Here is a 15,918-nt window from a genome sequence, read left to right as displayed (position 1 = left end):
AGGGAAAACATTCTTGGCAAATGCCTTTGCATTGGTTCGTCTGGTGGCAGTCCAAGAATTTCACCTTTACCGACACAACAAGAGAGCCCCCACACCATCCCCCCGCCACAGCCCACTTAATCCTGGCCGCATTCCGAAAACCAACAAAATACAACCGTGCTACTAGGTCCGCAGTCACCACCACATTACCACCAACGCGGTTACTGTTAAGGTACATATTACCAGTCTGACTGGGGCATGCAGACACCTTGACAGAATGAATAGTGTGTGGCACATAGGTTCCCCATTGCTATGCCCACGTGTGCAGCTCCTGATGGCGGTGGCACAGGATTCTATTTCTCATTGCTTCTGTACAGCATTGTGGGCTATCGCCCCGCCCCTTCTAAAGAGGGTAGCTGCCTAGCCGTGCCAACCCTCTGCAGTGTGTGCCTGCGGTTCCTCCTCATGGCAGACGCACTTCTAAATAGACATGAGTGTGGCGTGGCATGAGGGCAGCTGAAGGCTGCGCAGGGACACTTTGGTGTGCGCTGTGGGGGGGAGGGGGGGCGGTTGGGCAGCATGTAACCCAGGAGAAGTGGTAGCGGAGTGTCATCCAGGCAGTGATTGTGCTTTGTTGTAGCTAGTGTGGTGCTTAGCAAAGGTATGCCATGCTAATGAGGGCTTTTCAGAAGTAAAAGTTGTTGGGAGGGGGGGGGGGGGCCACTCTTGCCGGTATTGTGGCTTAATAGTGGGACCTGTGAACTTGAGATGCAGCCCAACATGTAGCCCCTCGCCTGCCCTATCCGTTTCTGTGTCATTCCCATCACTTTCTTGAATTGCCCAGATTTTCACACATGAAAACCTTAGCGAGCATCGGCGAAATACAAAAATGCTCTGGTCGCCCATTGACTTCAATGGGATTCGTTATTCGAAACGAACCCTCGAACATCGCGGGAAGTTCGTTTTGAATAACGAACACCCGAACATTTTGGTGTTCGCTCATCTCTAAAGATGAACAAAAGAAAAATAGCAATTCTGGCATTACTTTTTAAAATTATTTTACAGCGTTGACCATGCATAATAAGTAATAAAGATATTTCCATGGTCTAGTTTATTACAGATGCAATAACACCTATTATGTATTGCTTTTTTTAAAAAAAAATAAGAACTATTGGTATTTTATCCATTAAAAAGGGTTTTTGTGGGGAAAAATGCATATTTTTTTTAAACTGGATTTTTTTTCTTAAAAATAAACTGCATTGAACGTTTTCTTACACTATCTTTTAGTCCCTCAAGGGGACTTAAAGATGCGATCATTCGATTTTCAGAATAGTACACTGCACTACTTATATAATGCATTCTACTAAACCTGTAAGATTAACCTATTTGGTTCTGCTGGAGGCGGGGTCTGATAGACGACTAAGTTAAATAGCTGATATGGAGGCCATTGTCAGGTTTCAGCTGCCATGGGAACCCATTGGTACCTTGCAATGAGTGACAGAAGGAGCTCCTACCCCGTGTCATCTGTTTACATACTGCAGTTGCTATTGATTGTGGCATGTAAGGTGTTAATCTGCCAAGATATTGTGTTTCTGCACTCACAGCAGTTAAAGCAGGAACCTGGCTGTTAGTAGTCAGCCAAGCCACCACCTTAAAAAGATGTATGTGCAGATTTAAAGTCCATTAATGTAGACAGTAAAAAGGCATATTGGCCGTTACTAAGGGGTTAAGAGTTGTGACCTGTAAAATATATACCTGTATACTTATAAACAGTGTTGGGCTGGGTTACTTAGAGCCCACCAGTAGCATTTATTCCGGGTGCCCACCCTACAGCTAAGGACAGAGAAGGACCCAGGAAAAAAAGAGGCGAGGGGTTGACCTCCGATACGTCATCTCAGCCAATCTAAGCATGTAAATAAATAGATAAGCTAGTGTACCGTGCCATGTGCCAATCGTGTGGGGTGTGAGGGGCTGGGGGGTCCGATCCTGGTTTAGGGTGCACCGAAGATTCACCTATTCACCAGGGGTCAATCTGAGCCTGCTTATAAAAATGCAGCATGTAATGTATTAACCCATTAAGGGAGTCTGCTTTGACGCCACATGAGGGCAGTCAAGCATAGGTTTCTGGATAGTTTACTGCCTTTCTACTTTCTATCAGTAATGGAGATTAATGGATTAACAACCGGCTGAGCATAACTACAAATTACAGGTTCCCATAGCAAAACTTTGGATAGACCTCCCAGCAAGCCCTTACCACTAATTGTGGTTTATACATTAGTAGTACCATTGCAGAGAGTCCTATCTAATGGTATCACATAGCATGATACAGTGTAAGTTGGATCACAACATTGCCATTTTGGCCAGTGAAAAACTGACCGATTTCACAGTGAGTGCAAATGTGTTTTACATCAGTTTTTGCATTTTTAGGGCTCCTTCACACGGGCGTGTGATTTTGCGCATGCAACGTATTTTCACTATGTATGAGGCTTTTTTGCTTGCACATCAGCATATTTTAACCCCTTAGTGACCAAGCCTGTTTGCGCCTTAATGACCAGGCCAAATTTTGGAAATCTCACATATGTACTTTAACATAGAATAGCTCCGTAAAGGTTTTGCATATCCAAGTGATTCTGACATTGTTTTTTCGCCACATATTGTACTTCATTTAGGTGGTGAAAATAGTCCAATATAATTTGTGTATATTTATTAATAGTGCCAATATTGGGAACATTTTGAAAAAAATATCGTTTTTTCACATTTTCAATTGTAATATATCAAATATGTGCAAACATACTGTACAAACTTTTGCTAAGATATATATTTCCATCTATTTACTTTATTCTGAATGCACATTTGAAAAACTTTTATGTTTTTTTAACCATTTAGGAGACGTACAAATTTTACATTACTTTTCAGCATTTTGAGGAACACTTTGTTTTCCTGCACCAAGCCAAGTTTGCAAAGGCTCATAGGTGTCAGAATGACAGATACCCCCCAAATGACGCTATTTTAAAAACTACACCCCTTAATGTATCCACTGAGGGGTGTCATGAGTATTTTGACCCCACCGGGTTTTTTTCAAGAATTAATTCAATTTAGAGGAGAACAATTAAAATTTCATATTTTTGCAAATCTGTCATTTTAAAGACATATTTTTTTCTAGAGTTTACGTGAAAATGAGGATTTACACCCCAAAATGGATCCCCCTGTTTGTCCTGTGTTCAAAAATACACCCAATGTGGCCCTAATCTTATATCTGAGTGCACAACAGGGCCCAAAATGAAAGGAGTAGTCAGTGTCTTTCAGAACAGAAATTTTGCTTGAAGGTGTTTTAGGCCCCATAGCACACATGTAGAGTTCTTGAGCGCCCAAAAACCATGGCGAACCCCCACAAATGATCCCATTTTGAAAACTAGACCCCTTAACGAATGTATCTAGGGGTGTACTGCCCATTTTGACCCCACGGTTTTTGAATGAATTCAAGCAAAGCAAAAGGAAAAAATTGTGATTTTCATTTTTTTGGCAATTCTGTCATTTTAAAAACAGCTTTTTTTGTACAGCACACATATAAATGAAGACTTGCACCCCAAAATGGATACCTCTGTTTGTGCTGTTTTCAGAAACATACCCATTGTGGCCCTAATCTTATGTCTGCATGCACAACGGGTTCCAAAATGAAAGGAGTAATCGGTGATTTTCAGAACATAGATTTTGCTTAAAGAGTATACTCGCTAAGGCACTACTCACTCGAGTAATGTGCCTTAGCCGAGTAGCTCCCTGCTCGTCCCTAAAGATTCGGGGGCCGCCGCAGCTGACAGGTGAGTTGCGGCGGGGAGCAGGGGAGAGCAGGCGAGAGAGAGATACTCGGCTAAGGCACATTACTCGAGCGAGTAGTGCCTTAGTGAGTATACTCGGTCATCCCTATTAAAGACCTTTTAGGCCCCATAGCACACTTGGAGAGTTCTTGAGCGCCCAAAACAATAGAGAACCCCTACAAATGACCCCATTTTGAAAACTAGACCCCTTAACGAATTTATCTAGGGGTGTACTACCTATTTTGATGCCACAGTTTTTGAATGAATTCAAGCAAAGCAGAAGGAAAAAAATTGTGATTTTCATTTTTTTGGCAATTCTGTCACTTTAAAAACAGTTTTTTTGTAAAGCACACATGTGAATGAAGACTTGCACCCCAAAATGGATTCCCCTGTTTGTGCTGTTTTCAGAAATATACCCATTGTGGCCCTAATCTTATGTCCGCATGCACAACGGGGCCCAAAATGAAAGGAGCAGTCGGTGGCTTTTAGAACATAAATTTTGCTTGAAGGCCTTTTATGCCCCATAGTACACTTATAGAGTTCTTGAGCGCCCAAAACAATAGAGAACCCCCACAAATGACCTCATGTTGAAAACTAGACCCCTTAACGAAATTATCTAGGGGTGTACTGTGTATTTTAACCGTACAATTAGAATAGATCTAAGCAAAGCAGTAGGAAAAAAATTACGATTTTCATTTTTTGGGCAATTGCGTCAATTTAAAAACAGTTCTTTTTGTACAGCACACATATAAATGAAGACTTTCACCCCAAAATGGATACCCCTGTTTGTCCCGTGTTGAGAAACATACCCATTGTGGCCCTAATCTACTTACAGGACACATGGCTAGGCCTATAATGAAAGGAATACCCGTTAGATTTTGGGGTACAACTGAATAAATTCCAGGCCCCATCGCCCACTTATAGAGCCATTGAGCGGCTAAAACGATAAGGAACCCCCTCAAATGACCCCATTTTGAAAACTAGACCCCTTACCAAATTCATCTAGGGTTATACTGCATATTTTGATCCCCCCGTTTGTCCCGAGTTCAGAAACATACCCATTGTGGCCCTAATCTACTTACAGGACCCATGGCTAGGCCTAAAATGGAAGGAGCACCCGTTGGCTAGGCCTAAAATGGAAGGAGCACCCGTTGTATATTCAGGCTACAACTGAATATATTCCTGGCCCCATCGCCCACTTATAGAGCCATTGGGTGGCCAAAACGATAAGAAACCCCCTCAAATGACCCCATTTTGAAAACTAGACCCCTTCACAAATTCATCTAGGGGTGTACTGCGTATTTTAACCCCACAGTATTTGAATAAATCTGAGCAAAGCAGAAGGAAAAAAATTACAATTTTCAATTTTTTTGGCAATTTTTTCAATTTAAAAACAGTTTTTTTGTACAGCGTACATAGGAATGAAGACGCTCACCCCAAAATGGATACCCCCGTTTGTCCCGAGTTCAGAAACATACCCATTGTGGCCCTAATCTACTTACAGGACCCATGGCTAGGCCTAAAATGGAAGGAGCACCCGTTGGATTGCAGGCTACAACTGAATAAATTCCAGGCCCCATCGCCCACTTATAGAGCCATTGGGCGGCCAAAACGATAAGAACCCCCTCAAATGACACCATTTTGAAAACTAGACGCCTTAACAAATTTATCTTGGGGTGTACTGTGTATTTTGACCCCACAGTATTTGAATAAATCTAAGCAAAGCAGAAGGAAAAAATTACGATTTTCAATTTTTTTGGCAATTTTTTCAATTTAAAAACAGTTTTTTTGTACAGCGTACAGAGGAATTAAGACGTTCACCCCAAAATAGATACCCACCATTTGTCCCGAGTTCAGAAACATACCCATTGTGGCCCTAATCTACTTACAGGGCCCATGGCAAGGCCTATAATGGAAGGAGCACCCATTGGATTGCAGGGCACAACTGAATAAATTCCAGGCCCCATTGCTCATTTGTACGGAATAAAAATTGACTCCCTAAAAATATCCCCCCCCCCTCCCCCTCTGCGCCCTTTTCGGCTTTCCCCAAATCTTAGATAAAAGTAATAATGTGAACTGTGTGGTATTTCCGAAGACAGGGGTTATTACGGAGGCTGGTTGGAATGGGCACATGGGGCAATGAAACCGGTATCCCCCCTCCTCTCATGCTTTTTGGGGGTCATTTCTTGAAATCAGTGGCGGGTATGGGGTGTAAAAAGTAGCGTTCCGTGAGTCTCCCTAAGCTTGATGAGGTGCGGCGGTCTCACAGAGAAGGTGCTCAACAAGCTGCTCCTGGAACTGCATGAAGGCAAGTGTTCTCGGGGCTTCTTGTAAAATACGTATTACAGGTAGTGGTCTGAATAACGCCGGGCTCATGCAGCCGTAGGCGGAATCCGCTTGCGGAGGCCAGCAGCGGATCCCAGCTGTGAGCCCGGCTGTGACCCTGCGTACGGCCGCGTAATGTACTGCGCATAACTGCCTACTCACACAGGCAGTCATTCGCAGTACAAATTTTTTTTGTTTGTTTGTATTTCCCGCACCATCGCGTAGCGATGACACGGGTACCCGCAGCCCGTACACAACGTAGTTGCGTATGGGCAGCGGGTATATCCACGACCATGGAGCACAATGGGCTCTATGCTGTGGATAGCCGCGGTAAAATAGAACCTGCTGCGTTCTCTTTTCTGCGAGTGGATTACACAATTCCGACCCACTAATGTGAGCGCAATTGTGTAATCCAATGCGATTGATCTGCGTAATACCGTGGATCAGACACATGCGGAATCCGTAATTCCTATTCGGTCATGAGAGACCGACCTATGTTAGATCGCTACTTTTTTATTACGTGACCGGGGACCGCTAAACGAGGCCACCAGTCACTGCTCCAGGCTCTCGCCGACCGTTGGTCGCCGAGAGCAAGGAGATTTTAAATCTCCTGGGCTCCCCGACTCCTGCACATGTGTCCGGTATTTTGCCAGCGGTCGTATGTGCAGAATCCGGGCAAGTTCACGGATGAGGATCGCGTCGGGGTGCAAATACGGAGGCCTCCGGTAAAAAGTTTCATCTCATCTCACCGATCGCATCGGTGAGGGGAGATGAAACTAACTTTTTTTTTTACTTTTACGTGATCGCCATTATCCATTGGATAACAGCGAACGCGTGATCAGGAACCGCTCACTGAGGCTCTCCGTGAAATTTCCCTGCTCTTGGCTACGTTTTGTAGCCAAGAGCAGGGATATTTTAAGTAGTCCTGCAATCCACGGCTTTTGCGCATGCGTCTTTTACTTTTTCAAACTTTTTAAAAAACTTTTTTACACTTTTTTTTTTAACTTTAAATCATCACTGCTATCCATTGGATGACAGTGATCATGTCCCTAGTGCCATCCCTCTGCTCCTGGCTACACATGGCAGCCAGGAGCAGAGGGATTTTAAATTTCCCGGGTCCTGAGTCCCTCTGTGCACGCGCCCGATGCCAATAATCGGGCGCGCATGTGCAGAAGGGTACTCAGGTCCTGGAAGACCGGGACGCCGCTGAGGACCGGGGGTGAGTATTTTCACCTCCCCTCATGGATCCGATCCATGAGGGGAGGTGAAATTAACTTTATTTTTACTTTTTAAAAAACTTTTTGGACCGCTCGCCACGGTCCCCGGGGACATCTCCTGGTTCCCAGCTACCTGGTGCGCATGCGCAGAAGAGCCGCGCTGGGTCCCGGAGGACCCTTTTACCTGCGGCAGACATCGGGGAAGCCGGATCCGATCCATCAGGGCAGCTGAATCTTTAACTTTTTAAACTTTTTTTTAACTTTATTGCGATCGGCTCTATCCATTGGATAGCGCCGATCGCAATGCCGTGGGGGACTACCTGCGGGCACCGACAGCATGGAGCTGTCACGTCCATAACCCACGGGGCTTTATTCTCTGTAGGACGCATGTTTTTACGTCCTCAGAGAATAAAGCCCACTTGGGCAGGACGTAAAAAGGCAATGGGCTGGTCGTTAAGGGGTTAATGCACCTTTTGTGCACGCAGGGCATGTTCACGCCCCAAATTAAATGGCTTTTTAGCTTGAGGAGTTCCAGATGTGTTCTTTTTCCAGCAGAATTGCTCAGTTTTTCACACATCTCCCTGCGTATTTCGCACATATTTTCGCACTCCCCATTGGATTCTAGAGCATGCTGTGCTTTTCTTGCGTGTGAGATATGTGCGAGCAAAATATGGACATGTGAACGAACCCACTAACATCATTGGGTTCTATTGTCTGTGTAGTACGCTCAAATATGCCTGTTTGAAGAGGCCTTTAACGTGAAAGTGTCATGCGAGTGCAATTGGAAGGGGGACCAACGTATGTCATTTGAAACTTCCAAGTTAATGCGTGCTTGATAAAAAATGTAATGCACTTGTGTGCTGTGCGAGTGCGTTACACTTTTTCCCACATGCATTGACTTGAATGGAATCAATTGACTTTTAATGTGTGCCTGATCGTTAATTAGTCATGTACTTGAGAAAGGAACATGTGGAGCTCTGAAACGCGTCGCACCCTTTTCTTTTTGTCAAAATAAAGTATGGTCTTTTTTTGACTGTCACTACGGAGTTTTCATTACACTTGACCACTTTGTAACGATCATTTAAGAGTTCTACTTCCTGTAGTCTCCCCTATTGCGTTTATTCATTGGTGTCTTCTGGTGTTCTTGGTCTCCCGGAGCGCAAAAGTTCTTTTCTTCTAATCTATTACTTAGCATTTCTGATGTTCTCCCCCTCCACAGTCTCTCTCCATACATGCTCTCCTTGGATGTCCCTTTAGGACAGGGTTTCCCTCCCCTTTAACTCTCTCTGCTCGCACTCTTCAGCCTGTTGGCAACAAACCGATAGTGATTTTCTCGCCAACCCTTTGGCTACAATCAACAGAGGGGCTGTCCTGACCATATTTTTGGCCTGTTCTATTTACACTTCATAGGAGGGTTTGGGTACTTTAACACTGCAGAATAACTGTAGAGTAAACTCTCTTAAAAGTGACAGTAGTGTTAAAGCCACAGCACTCTATCCAATGCAGTCCACAATGTCACTCTTTTGTGACTGGCAACTCTCACCACACTGACATCTCCAGCATATCCTTTGTCCTTGGTGGCAGTAAGATGCATGACTCTCGTCTTTTGCCACTTTGTCATTCCTCTTCAATGCGACATAACTACAAAGTACATCACATCTCAAATGCCCCATAAGAGCCACATCCTTACTCACAGAAAACATACATACATTGTAGACATCACTAAAATCCAGAGATCATCATGCAACAATACAATAATGGTGGATTAACTCCCGCACTACATCCAATCACATCCACTCACATTACTCCAATCACATTACAGCCAATCACTGGACCACTGTGAGAAGGGAAACTCCCTCTCCTCCTGCATGCTGCGGGTTGTTTCACCCAAAGGGTCCAGTCGATCTGCCTTTGGTGCAAATTCTCACCTCTAGGTTGTGAGGACCTAGCTCTGGACCGTGGCTGCTCCCCAGCCTGCTACACTGCCCCTGAAAAGGGTGCCATCACAATATTCTGGCTCTGCCTGCTGCCAGTCTCCTGGAGCTGCTGCTCTGCTGTCGCACTGGTGCTCCACCTGCCTGGGGCTATGACTCAGCTCCCAGGCTCTCATAGTGCCTCCTGTGGGGCCAGAACTTTCCCGGGCTCATCTCCTAGGGGGCGGGCTTATACCTCTCACTTTCCCCTATGTAGGGGGAGTTCTTCTGGTAATGCACTAGCCGTGTTACCAAGAGGGACAACACCCCTCCCTCAGCCTTCTGAAAGCTTTAACACTATGGCACTGTCCAGAGCAATTCACTTGCACGCCTCCACAATCTGCCTGTGACCAATGGAGGAGACCCTTTACACAGCGCAACTGTTACCATGCAGGGCGGCGCGGGGTCCCGCGGCCGTCGCGCGCCGCTCCGATGTCGGCTCTGGCATCCTGGAGCTCTGCAGTCGGGGCTCTCCTGGCGGCGTGGGGCAACCAGCGTGCGGCGGCGTGGGCGTGTCCGCCCATAGGGTGCTGCCCGCTCTCCCCCACCTTCCATATGCAACAGTGGGAGAGTCGGCTCCTCCCACTCTCCGCCCCTGGGCGGAGGCTTGAAGTTAAAAGGCTGGCAGTGACCTGAGCTTACTGCCAGTTATTGGTTCTGTTAGCCTCTAGTCAGGTCTGTCTCAGTCTGCTCTGGTTGCTAGTCAGTGTCCTTCCAGTTTGCCTGTGAGCTCCATCTCCAGCCTTGCTCTGCCTTGTAAGTTCTGTTGGTCTGTTCCACCTGCCTCTTCTGTCGGCACTCTGTCCCCCATTATTTAGTTCCATCTAGGTAGTCGCCAGGTCCCTGGCCAGAGCAGGGACCGCCGCCCAGTTGTCCGCCTGGGGTTAGCCAGGGCCGAGACAAGTAGGCAGGGACAGTGGGGTGCGGGAAGTTCAGGGCACCCCACCTGGCGCTCGGGGGGCAGTGTGCCGTAACATAATAACTGGCCACCAGAAGTGTCTGGAACAAAGCTCCAGGGTCCCCTGGAACCCTGGATGCCCTGCGAGAACCGACGAGTGAGATTCATCCATGACTCTAGGACGTAGGGTCTCTGGCACAAACCATCTGCCTTCCGGCACCCCCGAAGGAGCGTCCTGCTGAGCAACCTGTAGTTGAGGGACGAAGTTAGACTCTACAGCTGCCACCACCACGCCGGGGGCTAAGATATTCTCGGGAGTCATGGTCTCACTATCCGGTACCCCGAAACTCCGTGACATGGCGTCCGCCTTCACGTTCTTCTCTCCTGGGATATATGTCACGACGAAATTAAACCTGGCAAAGAACAACGCCCACCTGGCTTGACGAGCTGTGAGTCTTTTCGCATTGGCGAGATATACCAGATTCTTGTGATCAGTATATACGGTAATTGGGTGTCTAGCATCCTCAAGATGGTGTCGCCACTCTTCCAGAGCCCATTTGATAGCCAATAATTCACGGTTACCCACGTCGTAGTTGCGCTCTGCTGAATTGAACTTCCGCGAAAAGAACGCACATGGGCTATACCCAGACCTCCCACTGACTTCCTGCGACAATACTGCTCCTGTCCCCACTTCAGACGCATCTACCTCAATGAAAAAGGGTAGTCGTGCGTCCGGCTGTATTAGCACCGGGGCAGTTGTAAATGCCCTTTTTAGACGGCTAAAGGCCTCAAGGGCTGCAGGCAACCACTTACCCAAGTCGGCCCCCTTCTTAGTCAGGTCGGTCAGAGGTTGAGCAATAACTGAGTAATTCCTAATAAATTTGCGGTAAAAATTTGCAAAACCTAAGAACCGCTGGAGAGCCTTGAGGTTGTCTGGTCTGACCCAGTGGGCAGAGTTCCTGCCGTTGGCAGAGTTTGCACTAAACAACCGCCTTTGTTCTTCCACGGGGGTGTCTCCCTTTTTTTGTGCATACGGTCAGCATCCTCGCTTCCTTACAGCAATCCCTACTCCATCGGTCTGTCCTGCAGCTGATGTCGCCACAGATACGCTTCAGGGAGTATGGAAAAAGGTACAGAGAAACTTGGAGGCAGCGGGGGCCCGTATGCAGTTGCGTAGTGAGAAGAGTCTGTCTGTGTCTGAACCTTACAGGGTGGGACAGAAGGTATACCTGTCTTCTAAAAATCTCAAATTGCGGGTCCCGTCCTTGAAGCTGGCGCCACGTTACGTGGGGCCGTTTGCCATCACACGTCTGGTAAACCCACTCGCCTACGAGCTGGGGTTGCCAGCCACATGGAGGGTTCACAGGGTGTTCCATAAATCGCTATTGAAACCTTTTGTCCCTTCGGTGATAACCACCTCCGGTCCCCCTCCACCCACCCTGGTCCGGGATGAAGTTGAATACGAGGTCCAGGAGATACTGGATTCTCATCTGTGTCGAGGAACCCTACAATATTTGGTGGCCTGGAAGGGTTTTCGACCAGGAGATCATTCCTGGGTGGCCGCACGTGATGTTCACGCTCCTGTGTTGGTACGGCGGTTCCACCGTCGTTTTCCGGATAAACCTGGTCAAGTTTCCGGGGGCCCGGAGGTCCCCCGTCAGAGGGGGGGGGATGTTACCATGCAGAGCGGCGCTGGGTCCCGCGGCCGGCGCGCGCCGCTCCGATGTCGGCTCCGGCATCCCAGAGCTCTGCAGTCGGGGCTCTCCTGGCGGCGTGGGGCAGCCAGCGTGCGGCATGGGCGTGTCCACCCGTAGGGTGCCGCCCGCTTTCCCCCACCTTCCATATGCAACAGTGGGCGAGTCGGCTCCTCCCACTCTCCGCCCCTGGGCGGAGGCTTGAAGTTAAAAGGCTGGCAGTGACCTGAGCTCACTGCCAGTTATTGGTTCTGTTAGCCTCTGGTCAGGTCTGTCTCAGTCTGCTCTAGTTGCTAGTCAGTGTCCTTCCAGTTTGCCTGTGAGCTCCATCTCCAGCCTTACTCTGCTTGTAAGTTCTGTTGGTCTGTTCCACCTGCCTCTTCTGTCGGCACTTTGTCCCCCGTTAGTTAGTTCCATCTAGGTAGTTGCCAGGTCCCTAGCCAGAGCAGGGACCACCGCCCAGTTGTCCACCTGGGGTTAGCCAGGGCCGAGGCAAGCAAGCAGGGACAGTGGGGTGCGGGAAGTTCAGGGCACCCCACCTGGCGCTCGGGGGGCAGAGTGCCGTAACAGCAACAGAGCAAACATGTGCCAGCAGGTGCCTTGTGCCTCCTCTTCCACCATCCTCTCTCTTGGCTGCCCCTTACATATCATTGCCCGTCCTCAGGCAACCAGGCACATGTGGGCATGTAGGAGTTCGCTGCACTCCACCACCACCGCTGCCACCCTCTTCTTGACTACACCCAATTCACTGTAGGAACAGGCGACATAGAAAACAGCACAATGCAAACACCAGGCTCACAAAAATATATAATTTCTATAATAAATAAGCTTGGAGAATATATTGGCAATAGAAGTTTCTGTTAATACTGTAGATAAGCAGTATGAAGCTACTACAGAAATGGATTACCTAAATAATCCTGGCTAAGGATGTGTGCGACTCTAACGTGCACAGAATATTATACCGATCTTTTATAAATCACAAAAATCAGCAATACAAATCAGTTATAAAACACAAGATTCCATCAATGAAGAACTTGAATCAACTACACAGAATATTGGCCAGACTTAACTAATTTATAGTTAAAGGGCTTGTCCAGGAATGTCACAAGATGTTTGCCATCCCAGCAGCCTGTGGCAACCCCTCCTAGGATTGGCGAAGCTGCTGCACGGGAATGGGGTGGGAGAGTTCTTAGGAGAGGCATTAGGCTCTGCCCCCATACACCGCTCCATCACTGTACATGCATTCTCCCATACTAGGGTGGGTTGCCACAGACTATATGGATGGTAGTCATTAAGTGGTATTCCTGTATAATCCCTTTAACCCTTTGCAATCCAATTTTGGATTCAGGGTTTCCTAGGGGGGTTTTCTCTTTCTGCCATTATACAATGGCACCACCTGCTGGCCAGAGACAGTTCTGCGGTATTGGACATGTTGGAGAGGCCCCCGACAACAGAGCGGCCAGTAATATACAGTAAGAATACCCTGCCAGACGTCTTCCGACATTGGAAGCTGTACAGCCTTCAATCAGAATGTCTTTAGACGTCAGACAGTGGATTGGAAAGGGTTAAAGTGCCTTGGTTCAAGGTGATATTAAATCCAGCGTTACAAAAGACATTTGTTCCTTTATTCGCAGCACAACATCACTCTTGCCCAAGGGATGTGTCTGGTATTGCAGCTCAGCCACATCTGTCTTGACTCTATATTGTTTAGTGCTAAACCGGTGAGTAGATGGGATGTGATATTTGTGCCTTGTTCCTGTGACATTAGAACATTTATCACATTGTATTAAAGGAGAAGTCGCTCACCTTCTGTAGCTACATCTTCTATTTTCACATTGTTTTTTTGAGCCATATAACCCAATATTGAGAAGATAGCAAACCCAGAAATGAAACTGGTTACACAGTTCACAGTGCTCGTAAGCAGCGCATCCCTGCAATGAAAGAAACGCGGATGGAATTACTGCTGATCTCCCTTCACAAACAGCTGGCTAAATAGTAATTGATATACAGCTGCAATCAAAATTATTCAATCCCCATTGCAAATTAGGTTTATTTGTCAAGTTTCCACATTTTCAGCTGTTTTAAAAAAACAATAAACAAAAAAAATTGGAATACCTCAACACAAGTAAAATAACAAGTGATTTTTCCAAATTCAATACAAAATGCCACTTTTAACGGGATTCTGTCACCAATTTCATGCTGCCCAAACTATGGGTAGCATGAACCTGGAAAAGGGATGGCAGCTGCCAAAGTGGTGGTTTATTCTGAAATGCTGCTGTATAAATACACTTCAAAATTTGACTTGGAGCTGAGCTGAGTCATGGGGCGGGCCATCCAGTGTTTCAGAACACAACACTAACAGGAACAACAGGCATCCCCGTCTCAGGTTCATACTGCCTGCATTATGAACTTGATGCCAGAATCCCTTTAATGATTACTAAAGACTCAGTATTATTCAGCAGAATGCCTCATAAGAGCATAAATTTGCAAATTCAGTGTTGTGTCAAGCACCTGATACAACTATTCAAAGGGTTCATTAGTTGCATCAGGTGTGCTTGAGATAAAACACGTCAAATACCTGGACTATCTAAGGCAGTATTTCTCAACCTTTTCAGCCTTAGGGCACCCCTGGGAAATAAAGTTTTTATTGCAGAGCACACCTACTACAAGGGGGTATGGTCAGGGTTGTGGCTTGTGAAATCAATGGAAGCTGTGCTGGAATTACGAGCGATGGCCACTGCACAGGGATCAGAGCAGCACTTCTGATTAGCCGCTGTGTATTCTGGAGGGCGCTGCTTGGAAACCCCATTTAATGACAGCTGATTCCCAGCCAGGTGGGTTATTGCAGCACTCCAGGGTGAAGTGGCACTGCAGTTGGGAAAGACTAGTCTGGGGCTTTGTTGGCTGTGATGTTTGACTGCATGTTAGAAATGGTCAGGAGTGTCCTCGAAAACGTTAAGAGAACAGATCACTGCCTTGCAACAAACAAGAAAAAGGATACTATTAGATAGCAAAAGCACTGAATGTTCCCAGAGATAAAGTTAGAAGCATAGATTGTAAATTCAAAGTTAGAGGAACACTGGCTACACTAAAACGTTGGAATAATTCTAAGGCTGTAGTACCGTAGTTAATAAAAGTGGCATTTTGGTTAAATTTGGAGAATCCACTTGTTATATCAGTTGTGTTAAGCTGGTTAAATTGTTCCTTTTTTATTCCAAAAAAAATACAGCTGAAAGTTTGTAAATTTGCCAAATAGACCTAATTTGCAATGGGGGTTGGTAATTTTGCTTGCAACTGTCAGTATATAAGGGCTCTTACCCACTGGCGATAGACTTTCCTGCGATGCGAGAGTGAGTGAAAATGCATGATTATAAAACCAATGATTTTCAATGATTTCATTCTCATTTGCAATGTCTTCACTTAACGCTCGCAGCGCTAAGAAAGATCTGCGATATTGCCCATTGTCTTCAATGGGCCAGGCGGCAGCAGCGCGGGCCCCTTTGAAAACATAGGGATTACATTGCGCTCGCCTCACACAGCTGTGACACCTATGGCAGATGATTCCTGGGTCACAGCTTTCAGTGAAAGGCAGCACTTTCTGGAGGTGGGGATTTCCAATCCCCGACCACCAGAAGACAGATGAAGACTGACAGAGAGAAGAGCCGCACAACTTTTCTAGGTGAGTTTATTTTTTTATTTTTTTTACAGCTAGGGATGATTTTCGTGGGAAGGGCTTATATTTCAAGCCACCCACCCCCGAAAATCATCGCTGCAGGGGATGCCTTCATCCCATTGCTTTCAATGGGGCAGCAGCAGCTCCACGCGGGGATGAAGGAATCCCCTGCCATAGCTGTTACAGCTGTGTCAGGGGAGCGCAAAGTACTCCCTATGTTTGCAATGGGGCCAGCGTTGCTGCCGCCAGGCCCATTAAATACAATGGGTGATAGCTCAGATTTTACTTAGCGCTGCGAGCCTTCAGTGAAGACATCAGAAATGAGAATGAAACCATTGAAAATC

At 46.7% G+C, this 15,918-nt stretch overlaps 1 protein-coding gene across 1 annotated transcript in view; it reads right to left on the bottom strand.

Annotated features, from left to right (window-relative positions):
• SLC6A2 (solute carrier family 6 member 2) overlaps positions 1-15,918 on the bottom strand; it is a 162,417-nt gene that overhangs the window by 50,975 nt on the left and 95,524 nt on the right. The window contains exon 9 of the mRNA XM_066583891.1: positions 13,708-13,832. Within this exon, the coding sequence (XP_066439988.1) occupies positions 13,708-13,832 (125 nt within the window). The remainder of the gene's footprint in view (positions 1-13,707; positions 13,833-15,918) is intronic.

The sequence above is a fragment of the Eleutherodactylus coqui genome, chromosome 11, assembly GCF_035609145.1.
Source record: "Eleutherodactylus coqui strain aEleCoq1 chromosome 11, aEleCoq1.hap1, whole genome shotgun sequence".
NCBI lineage: Eukaryota > Metazoa > Chordata > Amphibia > Anura > Eleutherodactylidae > Eleutherodactylus > Eleutherodactylus coqui.
This window is presented reverse-complemented; position numbering and strand designations above follow the sequence as displayed.